At 37.7% G+C, this 21,931-nt stretch overlaps 1 protein-coding gene across 1 annotated transcript in view; it reads right to left on the minus strand.

The window, feature by feature from the left end:
- The window catches only part of rnf14 (ring finger protein 14), a 28,770-nt gene extending 17,540 nt beyond the window's left edge, over positions 1-11,230 (minus strand). The window contains exons 1-4 of the mRNA XM_081391868.1: positions 11,121-11,230; positions 5,801-5,961; positions 4,541-4,671; positions 1,664-2,167 (exon numbers count right to left, since the gene is read on the minus strand). Coding sequence (XP_081247994.1) covers positions 1,664-2,167; positions 4,541-4,671; positions 5,801-5,951 — 786 coding nt within the window. The 5' untranslated portion in view covers positions 5,952-5,961; positions 11,121-11,230. The remainder of the gene's footprint in view (positions 1-1,663; positions 2,168-4,540; positions 4,672-5,800; positions 5,962-11,120) is intronic.
- Between the last annotated feature and the right edge of the window lie 10,701 nt (positions 11,231-21,931).

Genomic DNA, 21,931 nt, shown 5'->3' on the forward strand with positions numbered 1-21,931 from the left:
TAATTCTTATAACCACTTGTGATGATGATGTCCATACACCCACCTTGTTAATATCGGTATCTTTTCATTTGCAAAAAAAGAAAAAAGAAACGGTTATAGACCAAAACCCATAATACGCATGTGCATGAGGTCACCATTTTCTAGTTTACAGAGATGATAAGGGCATCGTTATCAAAAACGTGCAATTTGAAACCCATTTTCAGGCCCCCAAAATACTGTTGTCGTGTAAATGAACGGCCAAACGCATAAAAAGTCTTCTGTTTTTAGTTGAAAATCGTGTTGCTTAAAGGCAGGGTAAGTAGGATTTTTCTAAAAAAAAAAAAACATTCCAAATTTGTTTAAACTGTATTTATATACCAATACATAATTAAAATGTAAGTACTCTGAAAAAGAGAGTATAAAAATCGAGTGTCTGTAGACCTCTCACGACTGTTGTAAACACAGCTAATTATTTCCATTCACTCCACCCCTTCCCTTCTGGGCTCCTTCCAAAGCCACGCCCCCAAAACACATGAATGCGCGACGCCAAATGCTCAGGCTCAGCTGGAAGACGCATTTATTTACCTGAGACGAGTGGAGAGGAAGGAGCACAGTGCATGCAGTGACATCATGTCAGAATCACATGTAATAAAATACCAAACTTTATCACTATAAATATAAACAAATAAGATTTCTTTTAGTACTCACTATCAAGCTAGCATATCGATACTGGTAAAGTTAAAAATATACTTTGTTTGATTCTGTAACAAGCTATATTTATAGGTAACAAGCTATATTTATGAGGCAAAGCTAAAACAGGTTGCATTGATGCACGTTTTTCCATTACCATCAGTTACACTGTGATGAAGGTGAATTTCGTGTAAGATTCATAACTTATACGGTGTTTTGCATGTAAGAGTTTCCATGATGAAAACATTGTTGACTCTAATGAGGACTACACTCCGGAGACAAGTACCGCTTCGTCGGTTCGGGGACAGGTCCGGGGTCGAGGGCGAAGCAGAGGAGGTCGTTCAAGAGTGCGGGCAACCAGGGTCCGAGGAAGTAGTTTTTGCCTTGTTTGCCTTCGCTGACTGCATATGCAGGTGCTTTGAATTTTTAATGCTCTTTCTCTGCCATAATTTTACTCTTCGTAGGTTCCGCGCCTCTCAAATCAAACGGGTGCGCGCGCATATGGGCAGATCTAGCAACAGGGGTGGTAGCCATGGTTGCGAGAGTGAGTGACAGTCGCCCAAACCAATCAATTGTTTCGTCCCGAATGGAAATAATGAGCTGTGTTTATTGCAGATGAAAAGGTCTACAGTCACTCGATTTTTATACTCTCTTTTTCAAAGCACTTACATTTTAATTATGTACTGGTATATAAAGACAGTTTAAACAAATTTGAAAAAAAGTTTTTTATAAAAATCCTACCTACCCTACCTTTAAACAGCCCCTAAAATCTATCAGACAGCCACGAGTGCCAAATGGAGTTCACTTCTGTGTCTTCTTGTGCTTAAAATTGCATGAATGTTTAAAAAAACATGAATTTATAACAAACTTGCTCTGGATAGTTGATGGAATTTCCACGCATCTGTCAAGCTGGCCCTACATTACCATTTCATATTATCTGTTACTATTTGTATTACTATTCATATGAGCAAATCATAAAAAAAGACAAAGATACCTGTGTGGGAGTGGCCAGGGACACACACTTGGGCTCAGGGCAGTTAAGGCACTGAACTTTGCCATCTCTTATTTGGATCTGGAAGTACTCCTTAATGCAGGCCTTGCAGTAAACATGCTGACAGTCTTTGAAGAGCAAAGAGTCGCATCCCAGCTTCTCCGAGTAGCAGATGCCACAGCAGAACACCTTCCCGTCGAACACCTTCTGCTTCTGAGCTTCGTCAAAATCCAGCAGCTGAGTCAGTATATCCGTGCGAGGGTCAACTTCTTGAACAGCTCTCGGGTCCAAATCTTGTGCTTTGCTTTTATCTCCAGAAATGTCTTCGGCTTCTTTCTGACCGGATTCAGATTGATGCTGAATGCAAGAGCTTTGGATTTCAAGCGGAGACTGGATTCCCAGGAAATCCAGAGTCTCTTCCTTTAGGAACTGGATCCAGGTAAAAAGAACCACATTGCCTTGGGTCTCCTCCCAAAGCTCATCCAGCCTCCTGCAAAGCGCAGTGATCTAATGGAGTGAGAGTGAAAGATTATCTAAGATTATGCTAGAATATATCAATCACGTCAGAAATACTACAGCAGCAGAAAAGATATACGTGATGTCTGCACCACTAACGAACATTAGGGGCCCTATTTTAAAGATCTAATCGCATGGTCTAAAGCAAGGAGCAAATCCACTTTTGCTAGTTTAACGACAGGAAAAATGGTCGGCGCTCCCGGCGCATGGTCTAAAAGGGTCGTCTCTATTCTCTTAATGAGTAATGGGTGTTTTTTGGACATATCATGCAATAAAACAATCAGAGTCTCATCTCCCATTCCCTTTAAAAGCCAGTTGCGCTCGCGTCATGGCGGATTTTTAGTTACATGGAGGAATTTGCAAGCGGAAAGACTAAATGCTTCTCTGGAGAGCAAACGGATCTGCTCGTGCATGAGGCTAAAGGGATGGTTCGGAGTAAAATCAACCTAGGGTCCTTTGCACCATGACCTCGAGCCAAACACCCCCCAGAAGCTTTTTTTTTCCTTAGTTGAACATTATTAAAGTTAGAGCTTATTTAGAGATATCAGCCGAATGGCTTAGTGCATGCGCTAACGGATCCTAGGATGTATCTCGTAAATCACCCCACTAATAATGCCCAGAATGGCACCAAACTTCTACAGTAGTACAAATAGGTTCTGTACTCATAAAACGAGGCATTGGAAAGTTTGTAAGTACATCAGGAGTTTATTTAAATAACACTTGCCTGACTGCTAATGCTAGTTGGGAAAAGCATGTACAAGTCCTGGCAGAAAGCGATGCATAAGGATGTAGTGTAACAAAGACTTATTTTTTTTCCAAAGTGTTAATTGTTAGTGTTTTGTGTTAACTTATAATTGTTGAAAACTAGTACTACCAACAAAATATTAGTGCATTCCTGGAACTGGGCGTCGTTACTTATTATTTGTTTATTTGTAATATTTGCCATGTTTGTGTGCTGCTGCGCATCCCAGTGTGTGTAATAAGCAGAGTGTACGCACGTTGTGGACCCGCCTATAGGCACACATTACTAATGCGCCCTTTAAATAACCAAAATAACACTGCACCCTTGACTTTAGACCAGGTTTCAGTTGGTCAATGGCGCAGTCTATTTCAGTTCCTCAAAATAGCAATGCACCAACAATGCGCCTGAACACACCTCGTTCTCAGACCAGCAGCCCATGGGCGCACAGATGGGCGCAAATGCATTTGCTATTTAAACAACGTGTCGCAGAACATGAAAAAGATAACCGCGTCGGGCTTTGTTTGACTTCCACTGGATTTCCCCAAACTAACACCATTTACCAATATCAAAGTTGCTGTGACAGGTTGTTTGGGATGAAACCCCCTGGGCCCCGATCACTTTCATGATGGTCCGGAAAATCATGAACATTTCTCAGAACTTCTCCTTTTGTGATCCACTGAAGAAATCCATGCAGGTTTGCAATGACAGAGGGAAAATATTTATTTAGTGAACTATTCTTTTTAAAGATGCTGCCTTATCAGTATTTGCACTTAATTAAATGTCCCTGGCTGTTTAAATAAAAGAAAAAGTTAAATTTATGCGAGTATGACTTTTGTCATTGCTTGATGACTGCTTTTTAGAAAAATGGGCATGGTCTCTAATTACAAATTTTCTGGTTAAAAATGCGATTTGCAATTTAAAATGGGTTTTTACTTTTTAGCCACAAATGCTCGTCTTGCACTAGCTCTGTGATGCGCCGCGCGTTACATAATCACGTTGAAAGGTCACACATGATCTGGTTAAAAAATGTAGGGTAGGGCGAAAAACTCCATCTCATTTTCAACATTGTTGTTTTACCTTTAACTTATTTAATTTTTTGTAAAGGGCGTTTGACTTCGTCTTTGCACGTTCGCTTTGCAAACACTAGGTCGGTACTTCCGCCTATGTCATGCTTGATTTGTGGTTAAAAGTATATTATTATTATTTATTTTTTTTGAAAATGACTGATCGTTTCGCTAGATAAGACCCTTATTCCTCGGCTGGATTGTGTCGAGACTTTGAAGCTGCATTAAAACCTTCAATTTGGACCTTCAACCCGTTGGACCCCATTGAAGTCACTATATGGAGAAAAATCCTGGAATATTTTCCTCAAAAACCTTAATTTCTTTTCCACTGAAAAAAAGAAAGACATGGACATATTGGATGATGTGGGGGAGAGTAAATTATCACGAAATTTTGATTCTGAAGTGAACTAATCCTTTACATGCTGCATGATCTTACATTTGTCAGCAGAGAAAAGTGAGTGTCACAGAAAGCTATGATTAAAAACGACAATAGCAAAAATAACAAAATTACAACAATAACATTACACACATTTCAGGAGATTGCTAAACTCGACTCACCTGGACTCTTGTGAGCCATTTTGAGCTTAAAGTAAAAACGGGAGACGATACTGAAGGGTAGTCTGTAGGAAGTTCAAAACTCAGAACCAATGGAGGTAGAAATGATAAATTATACTCTGTGGATTTCTGTCCTGCAAAAAAAACATAAATATATAAATATTGTATATATTTGTATAAATTTAAATATATATAAAAAACATATTTTGTGTGCGCATATGTGTGTGTGTGTGTGTGTATATATATATATATATATATATATATATATATATATATATATATATATATATATATATGTACAGTGCTATGCATAAGTTTAGACACCCATGCTAAAGTTGACTAAAAAGAGGAATAAAAAATCATATTTTGGAAATTGAACTTAATGCCTTAATTTAAAAAATTAGGAAAAATCCAACCTTTTAGGACACCAATTTTCTTTGTGAATGAATAATGTCGTAAATAAATAAATGTTCTTCCTTAAAATACAGGGTGCATAAGTTTGGACACCCCTATGTTAAATTCCCATAGAGGCAGGCAGATTTTTATTTTTAAGTATTTTTTTTTAATACATTTTTAGGATACTATGCATCCTGATAAAGTTTCCTTGGCCTCTGGAATTAAAATAACCCCACATCATCACATAGCCTTCATACCTAGAGATTGGCATGGTTTTATTTCAGTTAGCCTAAAAGCTAGTTTGATTTGCATTGAGAGATGATCTTATGGAAAGTACTCCATGCCAATCTCTAGGTATGGTGAAGGCTATGTGATGATGTGGGGCTATTTTAATTCCAAAGGCCAAGGGAACTTTATCAGGATGCATAGTATCCTAAAAATGTATTAAAAAAAATACTTAAAAATAAAAATCTGCCTGCCTCTATGGGAATTTAACATAGGGCTGTACACACTTATGCACCCTGTATTTTAAGGAAGAACATTTATTTATTTACGATACATAATTCATTCACAAAGAAAATTGGTGTCCTTAAAGGTTGGATTTTTCCTCATTTTTTTAATTAAGGCATTAAGTTCAATTTCCAAAATATGATTTTTTATTCCTCTTTTTAGTCAACTTTAGCATGGGTGTATTAACTTATGCATTGCACTGTATATATATATATATATATATATATATATATATATATATATATATATATATATATATATATATATATATATATATATAAAAAAATATGCACACACAAAATACGACTCCATGAATATGTTAGAACAAGGTTTAAATATCCGCTAAAAAGGTCTCACCCTTGACTAGCAGTTTGAAGTTAGGAGGAAGCTCTAGGCACAGATGAATCTCACCCTCCTCTTCTGACTCCGCCTGGTGAAACTCCTCTTCATCATATATGCTTGTTAGAGCAAGCAGTTCATCTTTTTTCGCTTCCTGGTCGGCTGACATTTGAACATTCCTGAAATTAATGTGAAATTAAGTCACACTTGTATTTTGTAAAGCATCTTGAGCAATGGAAATACTCTAAACCAGGGGTGTCAAATTCAGTTCCCGTCCTGCAGAGTTTCGCTGCGTTCACGCCGTGGCGTAATTACCGTAATTTCGTGATGACAACACGTGACGCTCTATTTGAAGCTGTTCACGTCCTCAGACTGGGAATTATGCACTTCTATCAACGCCAACATAAATCTGCAGCAGTCAGGAGGTGGTGGTACGGTGGTACTAGGACGAGCTCTCAGAAGCTTCCTAGGTAACAAGTTATAATTACAATTTCTATGAGGATGTGAACGCTTCTTACAAGTTGGAATCTCATAATTACGGTAATTTTGACATGGCATTAACACATATTTTAGCTCCAACCCGAACAAGGTCTTCAGGATTACTAGAAACTTCCAGGCAGGTGTTTTTGGAGATGGTTGGAGCTTCATTTTGCAGGAACAAAGTTTGAGACATTTGCTCTACGTAAACTACTAAAAAAAACTTGTTCTATGTAATGCAATGTTCTATGTATTTGTCTAATAAGGGAAACTGATATGTCTGGATTCTTCATGTCATTTAACTCACTGTAAACAAACACGTCACAACTGTAAGTGTTACACGCCACACCCCAGTCATGCGATGAGAAACGCAAATACGTATCTTTCTTTTCCTGGAAAACACATTACCAATCAAATATAAACTTCTTTATTCACCTGTTTCCATGAGTAATTGATAACTGGGCTAAGTTACAAATTCCCCTTAAAACATTTTAATGTCCCCTTGTGGTGAAAATCAAGTTATTAATGTTGTGTACATGTCTATGTGGTGTTTTTAATATGCTTTAAGGCAAACCATGTGTAAATAAGTCGACAGCATTGCTGAGTATTTTCTCCTTAAAACTGCAGTGAACCAAAGACAGTCTCAAAAACACGCTTTGAAATCGCTGGTGTTTCTGACGTCACAAACGACCTTGTAACCAATCAGATCAACGTGTGATCGTCAACCAGTGGATCTCTGAGCTGAGTGAGTGAGTGAGTGAGTGGAGGCGGGGCTAATTTGCATATTCATAGATCTGCGTATACTAAATGAGGCAAGTGTGTCGAGTTACATTCAAGCTATTTTAAAGCTGCCGTCGCCAACATTTTTTTGATCATATTCAGTGAAATCGACACTATAATCCAACAGAACAACATAAATAAAGTGGTTTTAGAAAAAAACCCGAGCTTCTAACTCCACCTGGAGCGTGTTATTTGTTTTGCAAAAATCCACCGCTCCCGTCTCATCGGGTCCAATCAGCGCAGGGGGGTGTGAGATCTGACTGTCAATCACATCGTGCACACGCCACAGTCACAGATCCCCTCTCCCTCGCGGCTCGCGCACGTTTCAATATCACATGCACAGGACACGCCTGAAGTTCGCCTGAGATTGTACGAAGCGTGATGGCGGAGAGAAAATCTACTAACAAGCTTCCAATTCCTCTGTTATTGCTATCTATGGATAGATTAGCCAGGGCAGCCTACCTCCGAGTCCATGGTGTTGATCGATGCTGAAGAGACGCGCGCGTTCACAGTAAATCAGGTACACACGCACTGACGAACACGACGTCTATGGGAGGGTGCTCGTTGGTAGTGGTGGAGGGGCATGAGAGTTGTAAACATTCAAAATTTTGGCTAAGTCAACCAATCTGCCAGACTTGCCGACTGCAGCTTTAAGACATGAAGATTTTTTTTTTTTCAAGGAAAAAAAAAAATTTCATTTTGGTGATCAAAGAAGAGTTTGAAGGGATAATATGATTGACTACAGGGGGACTGTAATATTCTCATTACTCAATTAATTATACTTAAATTAATTGGTGTTAGTTTTTCCAAGAGTAATGTCTTTTTCTCCGTTCAATGGTGAACTTGATTAATTAATAAAACACACAGACTGCAAATACATGATCAAGTTTCAGTCAGAGCAACAGAGGGAGCAGACAGAAAACAAGAGCTCTGAGATGGAGTATATGTAATTTAGGACAAATCATGCGGATACATTTGTCCTGTATCAACAAAGGCACAGGGAGGAGACAGATGAAACATGAAAACAAATAAATACATGATTATAATCATATTATGATTTGTCTACATTCTTCTGGTATTTTCCATAAACATATGTCTATTTATTATCGCGATGGACTGCAATCGGAAGCCATTTCGAGCACCCGCTGGTGTCTGAAGGCGAGTTTTGAGTTGTACATTGTTTTAAATGTTGAGGTTAGCTGGTAGCCTGGTATGATAACATGGGATATTAGCAGCGGTGTTAACCCTCTCCTGACTCAGATAAACTCCAGCTTTTGTTCATGACCACTCCTCAAGCCCCATTTGGACTAGTTTGGACATTGGCCCTGAGGAGGCTCGATCAGGTTGAACCACTGTAGTCACAAACTATTTTAACAGTGTCTTCACAACCTATCTGGACCTTGAAAGTTGCAATGGCGTTGCTGCCCGTCTTAATTTGTTCCAAAGATGAACGAAGGTCTTACGGGTTTAGAACAACATGCGGGCGAGTAATTAATGACAGCAATTTCATTTTTGGGTGAACTAACTCTTTAAGTATGACAAAAATATGTTAGTAATGGAATTTGAAGTAAATGAGAGCTACAAGTTTATTTTCTTTTTTGTTGTGCTTGAATGTTAAAATGGTATGGAAGCTTGTTTCCGCCACAAAAAAAAAAAAAAAAAAAGATAATTGCGACTTTATTTCTCAGAATTGCGAGATATAAAGTCAGAATTGCGTGAAATAGTGTCGCAATTGCGTGTTTTAAAGTCAGAATTGCGAGATATAAAGTCACAATTGCGTGTTATAAAGTCAGAATTCTGACTTTTTTTCTCGCAATTGCGACTTTATATCACGCAATTCTGACTTTATATCTCAGAATTCTGACTTTATATCACGCAATTGCGAGATATAATTGCGTGATATAAAGTCAGAATTGCATGATATAAAGTCGCAGTTGCGTGTTATAAAGTCAGAATTGTGAGATATAAACTATTCTAAGGTAAAAAAAAAAAAGTCCGTCTTTTTTTTTTTCCTTAGAATTGGACTTTATATCTCACAATTCTGAGAAAAGATGTCAGAATTGCGAGATATAAACTCGCAATTGTGTGTTATAAAGTCAGAATTCTGAGATATAAAGTCAGAATTGCGTGAAATAGTGTCGCAATTGCGTGATATAAAAGTCATAATTCTGAGATATAAAGTCGCAATTGCGAGAAAAAAAGTCTGAATTCTGACTTTATAAGACGCAATTGCGACTTTATATCTCGCAATTGACTTTATATCTCAGAATTCTGACTTTATTTCACGCAATTGCGACACTATTTCACGCAATTCTGACTTTATATCTCGCAATTCTGAGATATAAAGTCAGAATTGCGTGAAATAGTGTCGCAATTGCGTGATATAAAGTCAGAATTGCGAGATATAAAGTCGCAATTGCGAGAAAAAAAGTCTGAATTCTGACTTTATAAGACGCAATTGCGACTTTATATCACGCAATTCTGACTTTATATATCAGAATTCTGACTTTATATCACGCAATTGCGAGATATAAAGTCAGAATTGCATGATATAAAGTCGCAATTGCGTGTTATAAAGTCAGAATTGTGAGATATAAACTATTCTAAGGTAAAAAAAAAAAGTCTGTCTTTTTTTTTCCCTTTAGAATTGGAATTTATATCTCACAATTCTGAGAAAAGATGTCAGAATCGCGAGATATAAACTCGCAATTATGTGTTATAAAGTCAGAATTGCGAGATATAAACTCGCAATTGTGTGTTATAAAGTCAGAATTCTGAGATATAAAGTCAGAATTGCGTGAAATAGTGTCGCAATTGCGTGATATAAAAGTCAGAATTCTGAGATATAAAGTCGCAATTGCGAGAAAAAAAAGTCTGAATTCTGACTTTATAAGACGCAATTGCGACTTTATATCTCGCAATTCTGACTTTATATCTCAGAATTCTGACTTTATTTCACGCAATTGCGACACTATTTCACGCAATTCTGAGATATAAAGTCAGAATTGCGTGAAATAGTGTCGCAATTGCGTGATATAAGTCAGAATTGCGAGATATAAAGTCGCAATTGCGAGAAAAAAAAGTCTGAATTCTGACTTTATAAGACGCAATTGCGACTTTATATCTCGCAATTCTGACTTTATATCTCAGAATTCTGACTTTATTTCACGCAATTGCGACACTATTTCACGCAATTCTGACTTTATATCTCGCAATTCTGAGAAATAAAGTCAGAATTGCGAGATGTAAACTCGCAATTGTGAGATAAAAAGTCGCAATTATCTTTTAAAATGTTTTATTCAGTGGCAGAAACAAGCTTCCATAAAATGGCCCTCCTATGAGATGTCAATCACAGCACTGGCCCCCAGCCAATCTGAGTTACAGAGCCCTGATTTACACCAATCATGATGTTCAAAACACAGGAGACAAATGGGGTGTGAATGAAAACGAATGCAGTCAGTCAGTCTGTTCACCTCCTGCAACATCTGAATGTGAAATCAAAATTTAGATGAATTACTGTTAATATTTCTGTAAAATAATAGCATCCTGTACATATAAAGGTAGATATTGGCACAGTAAGTCCGGAAAGGAATCTACTACAACCATTGGAATATGAATAATAACAATTAGGTCAATTATAGCCTAATGATTATTTTCCTTAAAATATGTTAGTACTGCATTCGTATAAAGGGAGGTATTGGACAACTCTCACCTGTAGTCTAGCAGCTTCTTGTGATCCTACAACAACTTTAGGATGTGAAAATGTTGTTTTGCTATATATATATATATATATATATATATATATATATATATATATATATATATATATATATATATATAATTTAGTGTATGTTTAAAAACTTGTGAGTCATTCGAATTAACGCCTGGTCATCTCATGTGTTTTGTACTGTGGGTTTGAAATGTCAGATGATCCTTTAGGGAGCATTTCAAACACGAAACTGATAACTTAAACGCAATGTCACCCTACGACTACAGTCCAACTGATTGAGTTGAGTTATTTCCTTTTATTATTCATCTCAATTGCGACCTGTGAAAAGATATTAACTTATAAAACACGTACCTTGCTCTGTGCCTGACGCAACTTCAACAACATCTGCCGCTTCTTCTTCTTCTTTAGGTGTAATGGCGGATTGCGAACTGACGTCATCGGTGCAGAGCGCCCCCTACCGCGACGGAGTGCGAAGAGAATTAATTCTATATTCCTGTATCCTTTTTTTAATACACTAATCCTGAAGAATATCATGATTGCATATTGATTTCCCGCATTTGGACCATTACTTCGTATATTTTGAATTATTAATAATCCTAAAGATTCAATTCCTTTCTCTTTTATATGCATTACATATCATCAAAACTGTCTCCTCCTCTATTAAACAAACATCACATAATCCTGTGTTATGTAGAGATGATGATGGGCGTTTTCTAAACACTGCTTCGTGAAGCTTCGAAAGCTTTGTGAATCTTTTGTTTCGAACCAGTGATTCGGAGCGCGTATCAAATTGCAATAGTCACGTGATTTCAAGCTTCGTTGCGTCATAACTTTTTCGAAATGTTCGCCGCTAGAGGGCGATGATCTGATGTTATTTTAGTGTACCTCTGTGAATGATTTATTTATTTTATTTTATATTTTTACCTGATTTGTATATCGCTTTTCATAGTACATAATAGTTTCTAAGCAGCTTTACAGAAAATGTCTACAGTAACATTTTGAGTGATCTGTTATCAGAGGTGACTGTGTCCAAGTAATGTCCATATAAAATAACACATATTATTCAGACACTTATATTTAATTGTTTTTGATGATTTGTAAATTCATTAGCAAAAACTTTTTAAATTAAAAATTTGCGATTTGTTTTTAAAAGGTGTTTTAGGCTGACATATCGTTGCATTTACAGTGTTTGACCAGCAGGCGTCACCAGCGCGCGGTGTTTCGAGTGAATCAATTTAAAACCTTTGGATCAATTGAATCGGTTCAATTGATCCAGAGTTTCGAAAAGATTCGGTTCTCCCATTGGAACTGGTCCGGGAGTCTTCCCCATATTGAAAGCGGCTCCCTGATGCACGCAACTTGTATACAATATCCCAGAAATTGAGGGAGCAAGAGAGAAACCCTGTTTCCACCTGGTATTAAGATGCGTTTTCCGTGAACCGAATTATAATAATGATATTTGACACCCAAATCATGTTAATCTTAGATAGATAAAGACTATGGTGTTTCTCCTGTCTTGGACCTGGACCAGATTTAAAAAGATTTTGCATTTTGAGGTTAACTACACACACCCACTGTAAGTAGCCTAGCTTTTCTTTCTTTTCCACATGCTGAACAGTGAAGAAGCACATGCTCCATTATTGTCTGGTTGCAGGGTGAATTCAGGTTGAATGGGACACGTTTTTCCAAATCATCTTAATGACAAAAGTGCCCCAATTACCCTGAACTCACCCCTACATTTATTGTCCTGTTTACTGTTTTCCTATAATAAATAGCGAATGAACAAGACTTGAATGACCTATGAGTAATGTCAATAAGTGGGTGTCTTTAGCTATAGGCTAAAGCTTGTTAAGCCAATATATCAACAATTTCATTACCATCCGTTCCTACGTGTAGCCAACAGAAATGACAGGATTAACTGCATGTTATGGATTCTGAATAAAACTTTTGAGAATTACATAGGCCTATTATATCTTGATGAATATGTTTAAACCGAGAGTGAGTCAGTGCATATATTTCCACATTTAGAGGGCCATGAAACCCTACATTTTTTTACTCAAATATTTTCCACAAAAAATTTGAAAAAAGGTTATCTCTGCGCAAACCTCAAAAACGATTTAAGATTTTTTTTTTTTACAATTTACACATTTTTAATTGTTGTTAAAGAAGAAGACACTGTGTCAAATGTTCTGGATATCGGGAGAAACCTTTTTTCCCCTGATGGTGAATCAGCAAAAGGGAATGCTGACGATTTCAGCTTTATGGTTTGCGTCAGTGGGTCTGAAGAACCACTCAAAGAAGTTCGGACAGTTGGCGGCTTATGCGAGGCAACACGTCACTGAGTTCTTAGACTGTATGTGTGCACAAGACTGAAAGATCAGGATTCTGATCAGGAATCTGAATCTTACTTCCACTCCATGCACTTCAGGATGAACCAATCAGACCAGAAGTCAAACTTTGCATTCCCCTCCTTCTACATCTGCTCCAGTGATGACGTACTCTCGTCTTCTGATGGTGAAGCGGTGTTCCTGGGTAATGATGTGAACACATCTTTTGACATGGTTTCTGACACGCTTGTATTCACCTGTACATGTTGATTATGTGGGGAAATAAGTGGCAAGAAGAGTGGAATATGTGCAAGAATAATAAATTGTATGAAACTCATCCGGAAATAACAAACAGACTTTTTATCACTCTTAAAACTCGACTTGATCAAGTGGTCTACACCAGATAAGTGGTAAGTGGTACACCATACAAGTTTGACCCATGCTTTTTTGCTTAAAGGTGAAGACCCAACTTTATGTGTGTTTTGTAAGATTCCCTTATTTGTCAAACATATTTTATTGGATTGTCCTGGACTTCATGAAGTTACTTCATAGGAACATATTTAATAAGATTATGCCTGAAAAGGTTTTGGATTTGTTTATCATATGTTAATTTAAAAAAATCTTTTATAATTGCTTTGTTTGTTTTGCTTTTATTGTATTTATATGATATTTGTATTTTTGTAATTGAATTTTTGCCATGAAAATAGCTTTGAATGCTGACATGGCATTAAATAAAATAATCTGAATCTGATCATGGGGAACGAAACATGTGTTGAAACAGTTCCATCTGAGTCAGATTCAGTCTTCATTCCAGATAGCACATTCAATGACGTTACCGATGCTGAAGGAACTGTGCCAGAAGTGCCACAAGATCCACCACAGCCAACTGATTCCCAGGAGCCAGCAAAACAATGACTCGTTCTTTGAAAATCCAAGACATGTGACTGAAAGTGAAACAGTTCTGATTCGCAGAGTTCACTGTGTTAGTGATATGATTCAAGCTTTCTCAGACAAAAAAACATTCTGCATGCAAATGTAAGATTTAAACGGGTGCTGGTAAGCTGGCATCGGGACTGTATTACTGAATTCTGGGACACATTTTTTGCAGCAAGAACTTGTGGAACAACTTACAAGATTCCTACTCTACATCACACTTACCAAGAAAGCGAGTGGGAAGCTGTTGCACGTATTTTAGCCATTAATGGCTGCGCTTTGGTTACTTGCCAATTCAGCTGGCACCTCCTTTTCTAAAAGAAGCACTGTCCCTTCCTTGACCAGAAACCAGTCTAATGGAGGTGTTTTTCAATTACATTAGTCCAACAGAGAAGGATGTTGTAAGTGAAGCGCTCCAAGACTTCTAAAGTGCTGTCATGGATGAAGTACTCAGTCAGAGTTGCACATGAAATCAATCTCCAGACGATACTGGAAGAAAGTGCACATAAAGAGATGGTGCAACAACCAGCCTACATAATAAAATGCTGGAAACCCATTCTGCGATCTATTGGGGTAACCATGACTTCTGAAAATCTGAACAAGATAACTGAAAATCTCCAACCAAAGGCAAGAAATGTGGCAAAATCCATTAAGTTCCCACAGTCAATGTCCCGGTCTGAAACAATCGTATCAAATCATCTCTTGCGATTCATTAGGGAGAGAGACCAGAAGGAGCTTGGTCTTTTTCTCAGATACTGCACAGGATCTGATTTATTTCACTCTGATTTAATCTAAATAATCTGTTATTGAAGCAGGAGTTGCACTCCTAAAACATTATTTGCATCAACTGATTCATTTATTTTTCTACACAGTTGTATGGATCTTTCTATTGCTGTCGTATTAAAACAAAGTTCTTTGACTCATCCTTTGATGTACTTTGTTTCGGTTTCCATTAGGTGACAAAATTAAAAGATAAATACATAAAACATTAAATTATGAAACTAAAGGGTATACAAATATAACCTGCCACCTAGAAAAAAATGACATTTCATGTTTACACACTAAAAAAGATTTATAAAGATTTTATAGATTGTGACATCTATAAACCTAAAAGTTCTCTAACCAGAGGTCGAATTTTTAGAGTCTCGATGTCTCTGTGACTGTAGATTATTCTCCTCCATAACAAGAATGCAGAGGTCATAGAAGTCATGATCACAGGGTATGTCTGATTTCCACAGGCTGACATTTTCATGCATAATCACATCCAATTTTTCAGCATCTACAGGATTCAAGTAGTCTTTTGATTGATAGAGTTCTGGTAAGTTGTCCATGAGGAAGGGCTGTCCATGTTGTAAGTCACGACCATTGCTACGTCGGATTCGGTGGTTATTCCACATTTTTTATAACAGTGTCCAGTTCATCCTAAAAACAAACTATATTAGGGATTAATGAAGGGGAATAATGACATGCAGTAAACTGAAAAGCTGCAGGGTTTACTGAAGCAGTAAAACTTGAACATAAATTGCCATAAACTACTCAATCTGTATGGCACGTTTCCAAAAAAAACATAATTATCCAGTAGCAGGTAAAAACATTACAATAAATAAATTAAAATATTAATTTAGCTCTTAGCTCTGACCCCAATTAAATACACCTTCACCAGCTAATCAAGGATCACTAGACACTTTCAGGCAAGCTGGAGCTAAACTCTGCAGGATGTTGGCCATTCATGAGCCGGACTGAACATCCTATAGTATTTACACATTTTAATCATAGCAAAGCCACATCTGAGAATAAAGAAGTGACTATTACGATCCTCGGCAGTTTAAGTGTTGTCACTTAAAAAGATGAATTCACTTAAAATGCATTAAAAATAGACTATTATTTGAACAACCTACTTAACTTAAGCATGCACGATTCATTAAACTCTCATAGATGTAGTCTATGGGTTACACAAATGCCTTTAGCATTTCTTACCTCAAAATATTTTATATGAACAAGCAGATTCTAGCCTATATCTGTACTGAATAATACAAGAAGATAATACCAACAGCAATAATAATAAAGGTCAATTGGACAGTTCGGCTATTGGCCTAAAAGACTTAGACTAATTGGCCTAAACTTGCCAAAAGAGAATAACCCATTTAAATTGTTTTGGACAAATGGAAATGATGGAGATAATCAATAGCAGACTGAACAACAGTTACCTGAATTCATGAGAGAAAACAGAACCGTATGAGGCATTTGTCAGTTGCATCGCCTGTGAAATCCCCAGTTGACTGCAGTTCCTTGAACAATATCCATCCAGTAATCTGCATTTTGTCGTGTGTATATACCCCACCAACTTTCAATTCTCTGGTTTGCTGGGCTGGTTCCTTGAAAGACACACGGTCCACACATGGTCACGAAGAAACTCTTGTAGCCTTTTGACGTGGACATTTTCGGTTCCCAAAATAGGATCTGATTATTTGAGGACAACCGACTCTTTCAGCAACAGCGCGGAAATAATAACCAGCGATTACTCTGGGATTATTATTGGTGAAGTAGGATTGCATCCATATGATGTGCCTCGAGAAACCATCAATGCAGCCGTTAACTGCTATGCCATACGGCTTCAGTTTGTCGTAAGAATCCATGTGCCACAGATAGTTAGGGTCTGGCACTCGGTAATGTCGTCTCCGCAACCTTTTCCCTCTTCTTTCCTCCACACTTGATGGATCCAGACTTAACTGTACCTCTCTGACCATTTCTCGGGTCGGCCGCAAACCATTTGATCGGCATCTTTCAAACATCATTCTGTAGCCATGCAGACGTCCCACTCCCGGTCCCTGAAGTTGGCTGGCAATGAAACTGACAACACGTTCAGGGTCACTATACTGTCTTTTACGATAAAGTTGCAGACCTGACAGCCTCCTTCTCAAGTGTCGGACACTAATGAGGAAGTCGTCAATCACTGACAGACATAGAGCTATTTCAGTTTGAGTGAGTCCGCTATCAAAGTAAAAGCGAATGCGATCATCCATGATTCTGCTTTATTCTGCTTTTGGTGCTTAAACTGTTCTTGCCGAATCCGCAGAAAAAAACAAGTCGTGATCTCGAGATAACGAGAAAATTAAGTTATGATCACGAGAAAACAACTTTTGTTATGTCGAGATCACGAGAAAAATAAGTCATGATCACGAGAAAACATCTTGTTATGTCGAGATCACGAGAAAATTAAGTCGTGATCACGAGAAAACAACTTTTATGTCGAGATCATGAGAAAATTAAGTCGTGATCACGAGAAAACAATTTTTGTTATGTCGACATCACGAGACAACAACATAGAAAAAATTATAATCCATGGCCTCTTAGGGCTTCCATACAATTCCACTAATGCCAACATAATTTTTGAGTCTATTTAAAAGAATGTTGTGGTCAATGGTATCAAATGCAGCACTAAGATCAATTAACACTAATAGCGAGACACAACCATGATCGGATGATAAGAGCAAATCATTTGTGACTCTAACGAGAGCAGTCTCAGTACTATGGTACGGTCTGAATCCTGACTGGAAATCCTCGCAGATATCATTTATTTCTAAAAAGGAACATAGTTTTCTCATAATGCATGAGATAGTATTCAAATGTAATTCAAATGTTTCATGGCAATGATGTTGCACTGGTAGGTACGCCAAAAACAACAACAACCGCATCATGGAGGGGTTTGGAATACAGATGTTTTCTTATTTAAAAAACATGACAATGTGTAGCCGCTGGCCTGGACTCGTCTGGCACTTTGCAACAACACAACCTGAAGTAGCGATGAGTCAATTATGAGCGAGTTATCTCAGAGAGTGATTTGTTTATTTTGTGTTGGATTTGTACTGGAAACAGAAAGTCTTTCGTTCTTTTGTCACGTGACATGACAGCCGTATTGGATACAGAAGTTAGTTAATGGATGTGTCCGAAAACTGATAAATGCTGCCTTCGGAGGACGCATTCTCAGGTTGTGAGGCATCAAGGCTCGTCTGATTGCAATGCTAGTTTTACTTTCTGTCTCCTGAGATGCCTTCATCTGATCGGTTTTTGAAGGCAGAATAGATGTATCCTTCTCTGCCTTTGATATCCCATAATTCTGTGCTTTCCATTTTGTGATAAAAAATAAAGATGGCGTCTGAAAGTTGCGGCTGGTCGTCAGTTTGTGTGTAAATGTACATTTTTGATCAATGTTTTCGACTTATGTCATTTCTAGCGAGAAATTACTATTGTCATTAAATATTGCTGTAGATCATTAAACCGTTACGCTGCCTCAGAAGTCTGTCTGAAATCAGTTTCGTGAGGTACCTTCGTGCGCAGACGCTGCCTACAAAGTCAATGACTGATAAGGCAGCGAGGCAACAAGTCAGCTGACAATAGGTTTTCGGACGCAGCCGCATAATTCCCAACCTTCCTTACAAACAAGCATGTAGTTATTATTTTTTTATTATTATTATTATTTTTTTTTACTATAACAGTTACGTGATGCCACTATTTGAGGGGACAGCCATTTGTAGTGGTGTCTGAAACCACAGTGGACGTTATTGAGTGAGCTCATTCAATACCATAATGCACCGCAATAATGAGTGAACAACCGATGTACGCTCAACGGCTAGAGAATACCCATAATGCACTTTGAATGCTAGTTTCCATGACAGAGATCAAGATAAATCTTTTCATTACTACTGGAGCTGCCAGTTTGCTGTTTCAAATGATTATCAAACATCAAACACAAACTATGCAAAATCGGCAGCCCCTCCGGCGCACTCAGTGTCCGAATTCACTCACTCGTTTTCATTCACTCCTTCAAGTGGACTATATTAGTGGAGTAATGTAGGGAATAGTGAATGAGGGTATAGGGGGTGATTTCGGACACAGCCATGATGAACCAACAAGACTCAAGTGGTGAATTCATCTTTTCGGTTTCCGGTACAGACTGCAAAGCTTCAGCCTATGGGGATGTGACGTGACAAAAGAAGGAATGACTCGGATCGGGAGGTGAGGTGAACTAACAGACTGCATAGCCTGAAGACCCAAATAAGTAATGAATTAATCGTTTCTGTTTCTCATAATTTGGAAAATTCTCATATTCTAAATGTGATGGTTTGTGTAAGTTAATGTGTTGGGGAATTTGGCTATTGGCATGTAACATTTCAATTATATATATATATATTTTATATAAGAAGAATTATATTCAGCTGAAATTAACAAAATGACTTGGGAAAAAAAAGATTCATTCATTTTGCTAAACAAGACTCAAAGATCCGAGTCAGTACAATTATCCAAATTCTGCATGTTTTCTATAACAACGTCTGACGTTACATTTCACATGGCGTGAGGAAGTCACAAAAACCATGCGATATCCAATCAGAGCAGTCAGACTGAAACAAATTTCAAGAGATGTGATTTGAATCGGATTTCAAACTCCATATGAATGTAACTCGAAATGGATTTGTAATTTTTTTTTTGCCGTTCACACTTACTAATTCTGATCGGATTTCAATTGGATATGTGCAAAAATTGGATTTGGACTGACAGTCTGAACGAGGCTTATATCATTCAGTGTGTTCCATGAATACCTTGGAATACACTAAAATAGAGCAGACATCTTGAATGAAACTGAATACGTTATATAGGATTCAGATGATGGGATTAAGTGTACCAGCTAATGTGGGAGAAAGAGATGGGGAGGAAACATTTGGAAGAGGCTAGAACTGCTAGATGGTTTTATTACATTCAACGAGCTTAAGGGTTAGTTAGAATAACATGAAGAAACAGATGATAAGAAACAATAATCTCCAGACTTAGTTCTAGACAAATGGCTCTTAATAGTACACTGTGGAGAATATGGAAACATGACGCAGGGAAATGTGACCATTGCAAGGAGAAAGAGACATTAGAACATGTGATGATAATCAGTGATAAATATTATAATGAAAGGATGTGATTTCAGGACAATTACTCTGGGAACATAGGATCTATTCTTTCCTCTATACATTTCAGTTGCATCTTTGTCATTTCTAATGTATTGTCAGTATCATCAGTCACATTTGTAAATTTAAAATGAATCTATTCTGTCCTTGTTGAAAATGAATAACTCATTTGTAGTGAAGGACATGTCCCTTTTTGTGCAGTCAGTCAACATTTCACAAACAGGATGTCGGATTCATTTATTTTGTTCATGAACAAGTGCAATTGGGTCACATTCTATTCAAGGTAATGACGCTGTTACACAGAAATTTATGCCCCATAGAGGCTTAATTTCACCACAAATGACAGCAAAACAAATTTTAATTCCATATATTTAGGATTATGTTTTGTGCATGCTATCTTTGCATTGCACCCTCTTTCCCTCCTTGTTAAACAAGACTGACTCACAAACTGAATGGATGAATGACTTGCCCTTTCTCGTTCAGTTTTCAATCTTAAGTTCCTTTAAGTTCCTAAAAAACAACGTTTTTAAATTCAAATTGCCAAAGCATTTGCAAGGTTGCAAAAGTTGATCAGCATCATAACTTTGAGAATGTGATGACTGATTGTACTGGTTATATTCGTTCAGTATGTCCAAGCCAATGAAATGCACCTGTACAGTCCACACTTGAAAACGGTTGGCTCATGCTATAGCCGGTATTTACAGGCAGGAGATACCACCAAACAAGTCACACGCTTGAAATTGAGATTCAAAGGGGAGAGACTTCAGTGAATAAGAAATATGAGTCAGTGTATGAAAATGGACAAAACTGATCTGTTCAATTTAGGGGTCCCGTATTCATCCCGAACTGTCACTATATGGACGTCATGTTTCAGTGCATACAGTCAGACGATGAATACAGTAAGTTACAGGCGATCCACACTCCAATCCAGAAGGGGGCGCATATGGTAATGCAACGCTGTTTGCTAACCGCCACTACAGGAAAAAGAGCAGAAGAATCTATCTATGAGCAGACGATATATGCACTATCCCAAAACAAGACATTGTGAGTCCACTAATACAGGTCACTTGAAGGAGTGAATATAAACGAGTGAGCGAGACAGCCATTGAGCGTATATCGGCTGTACGCTCGTTATTGTGGTGCAATGTAGGATTGAATAAGTGCACTCTATAACGTCCACTATGGTTTCGGACACCACTACAAATGGCTGTCCAATCATATAATGCCCTATTTGAGGGTATAGGGGGCGATTTCGGATTTAGCCCAACAGTTCAGATGGCACACGAGAGCTTTCTAGTAGCCTATACGCTGAGTTTCGATAAATTTTTGTGGCGCACTACACTAATTCACGGAAAGGAAACCGGGACTGCAGAAAGTGGCATCCTGTTTGTTTTCTTTATTTTACAAAAGCACAATGTTTTGTTTCTATTGTGAGTGTACACAGATAGATAAATAGATAAATAAATAGGTAAATAGACCATTTACAGTTTGGAATGACGTCTTACTCTTATCTATATGACCAGAAATGACGGAATATTCCTGAGAGTTGTTTCTGCTGTTATAATGAGACAAAAACATTTGGCATTGTGCCGATTTGTGTTGTAGAAGTGTCTCTTCTGTCCAGTGATGAAATGCGTGTCCTGGAAATGGGATGCCTCATGTGCCGCTTCTCTCGCTGTCTCGTCGTGGAAAGGTGAAGTAGGCTCAGATGTAGATGCCACTTTTCTCCTTCTTGCTCACCTTTTAGTGATTTCTTGAAAAAGCGTAATATTGAACTTTGTGGATGCACCATTGTCACTGCATGTTAATGAACTGACAGCGTAGGCTACTCACATCACATTAATGAATCAAAAATCAAACCAATATGTTTGAAATGAACAAAATTGAAATCAATACGTTTGACCAATAAGTTTGAAATCAGCCGTTGCATTTTAAAGCGCATCGTTGGTCA

This window comes from Scardinius erythrophthalmus (genome assembly GCF_964197995.2).
Source record: "Scardinius erythrophthalmus genome assembly, chromosome: 17".
Lineage (NCBI taxonomy): Eukaryota > Metazoa > Chordata > Actinopteri > Cypriniformes > Leuciscidae > Scardinius > Scardinius erythrophthalmus.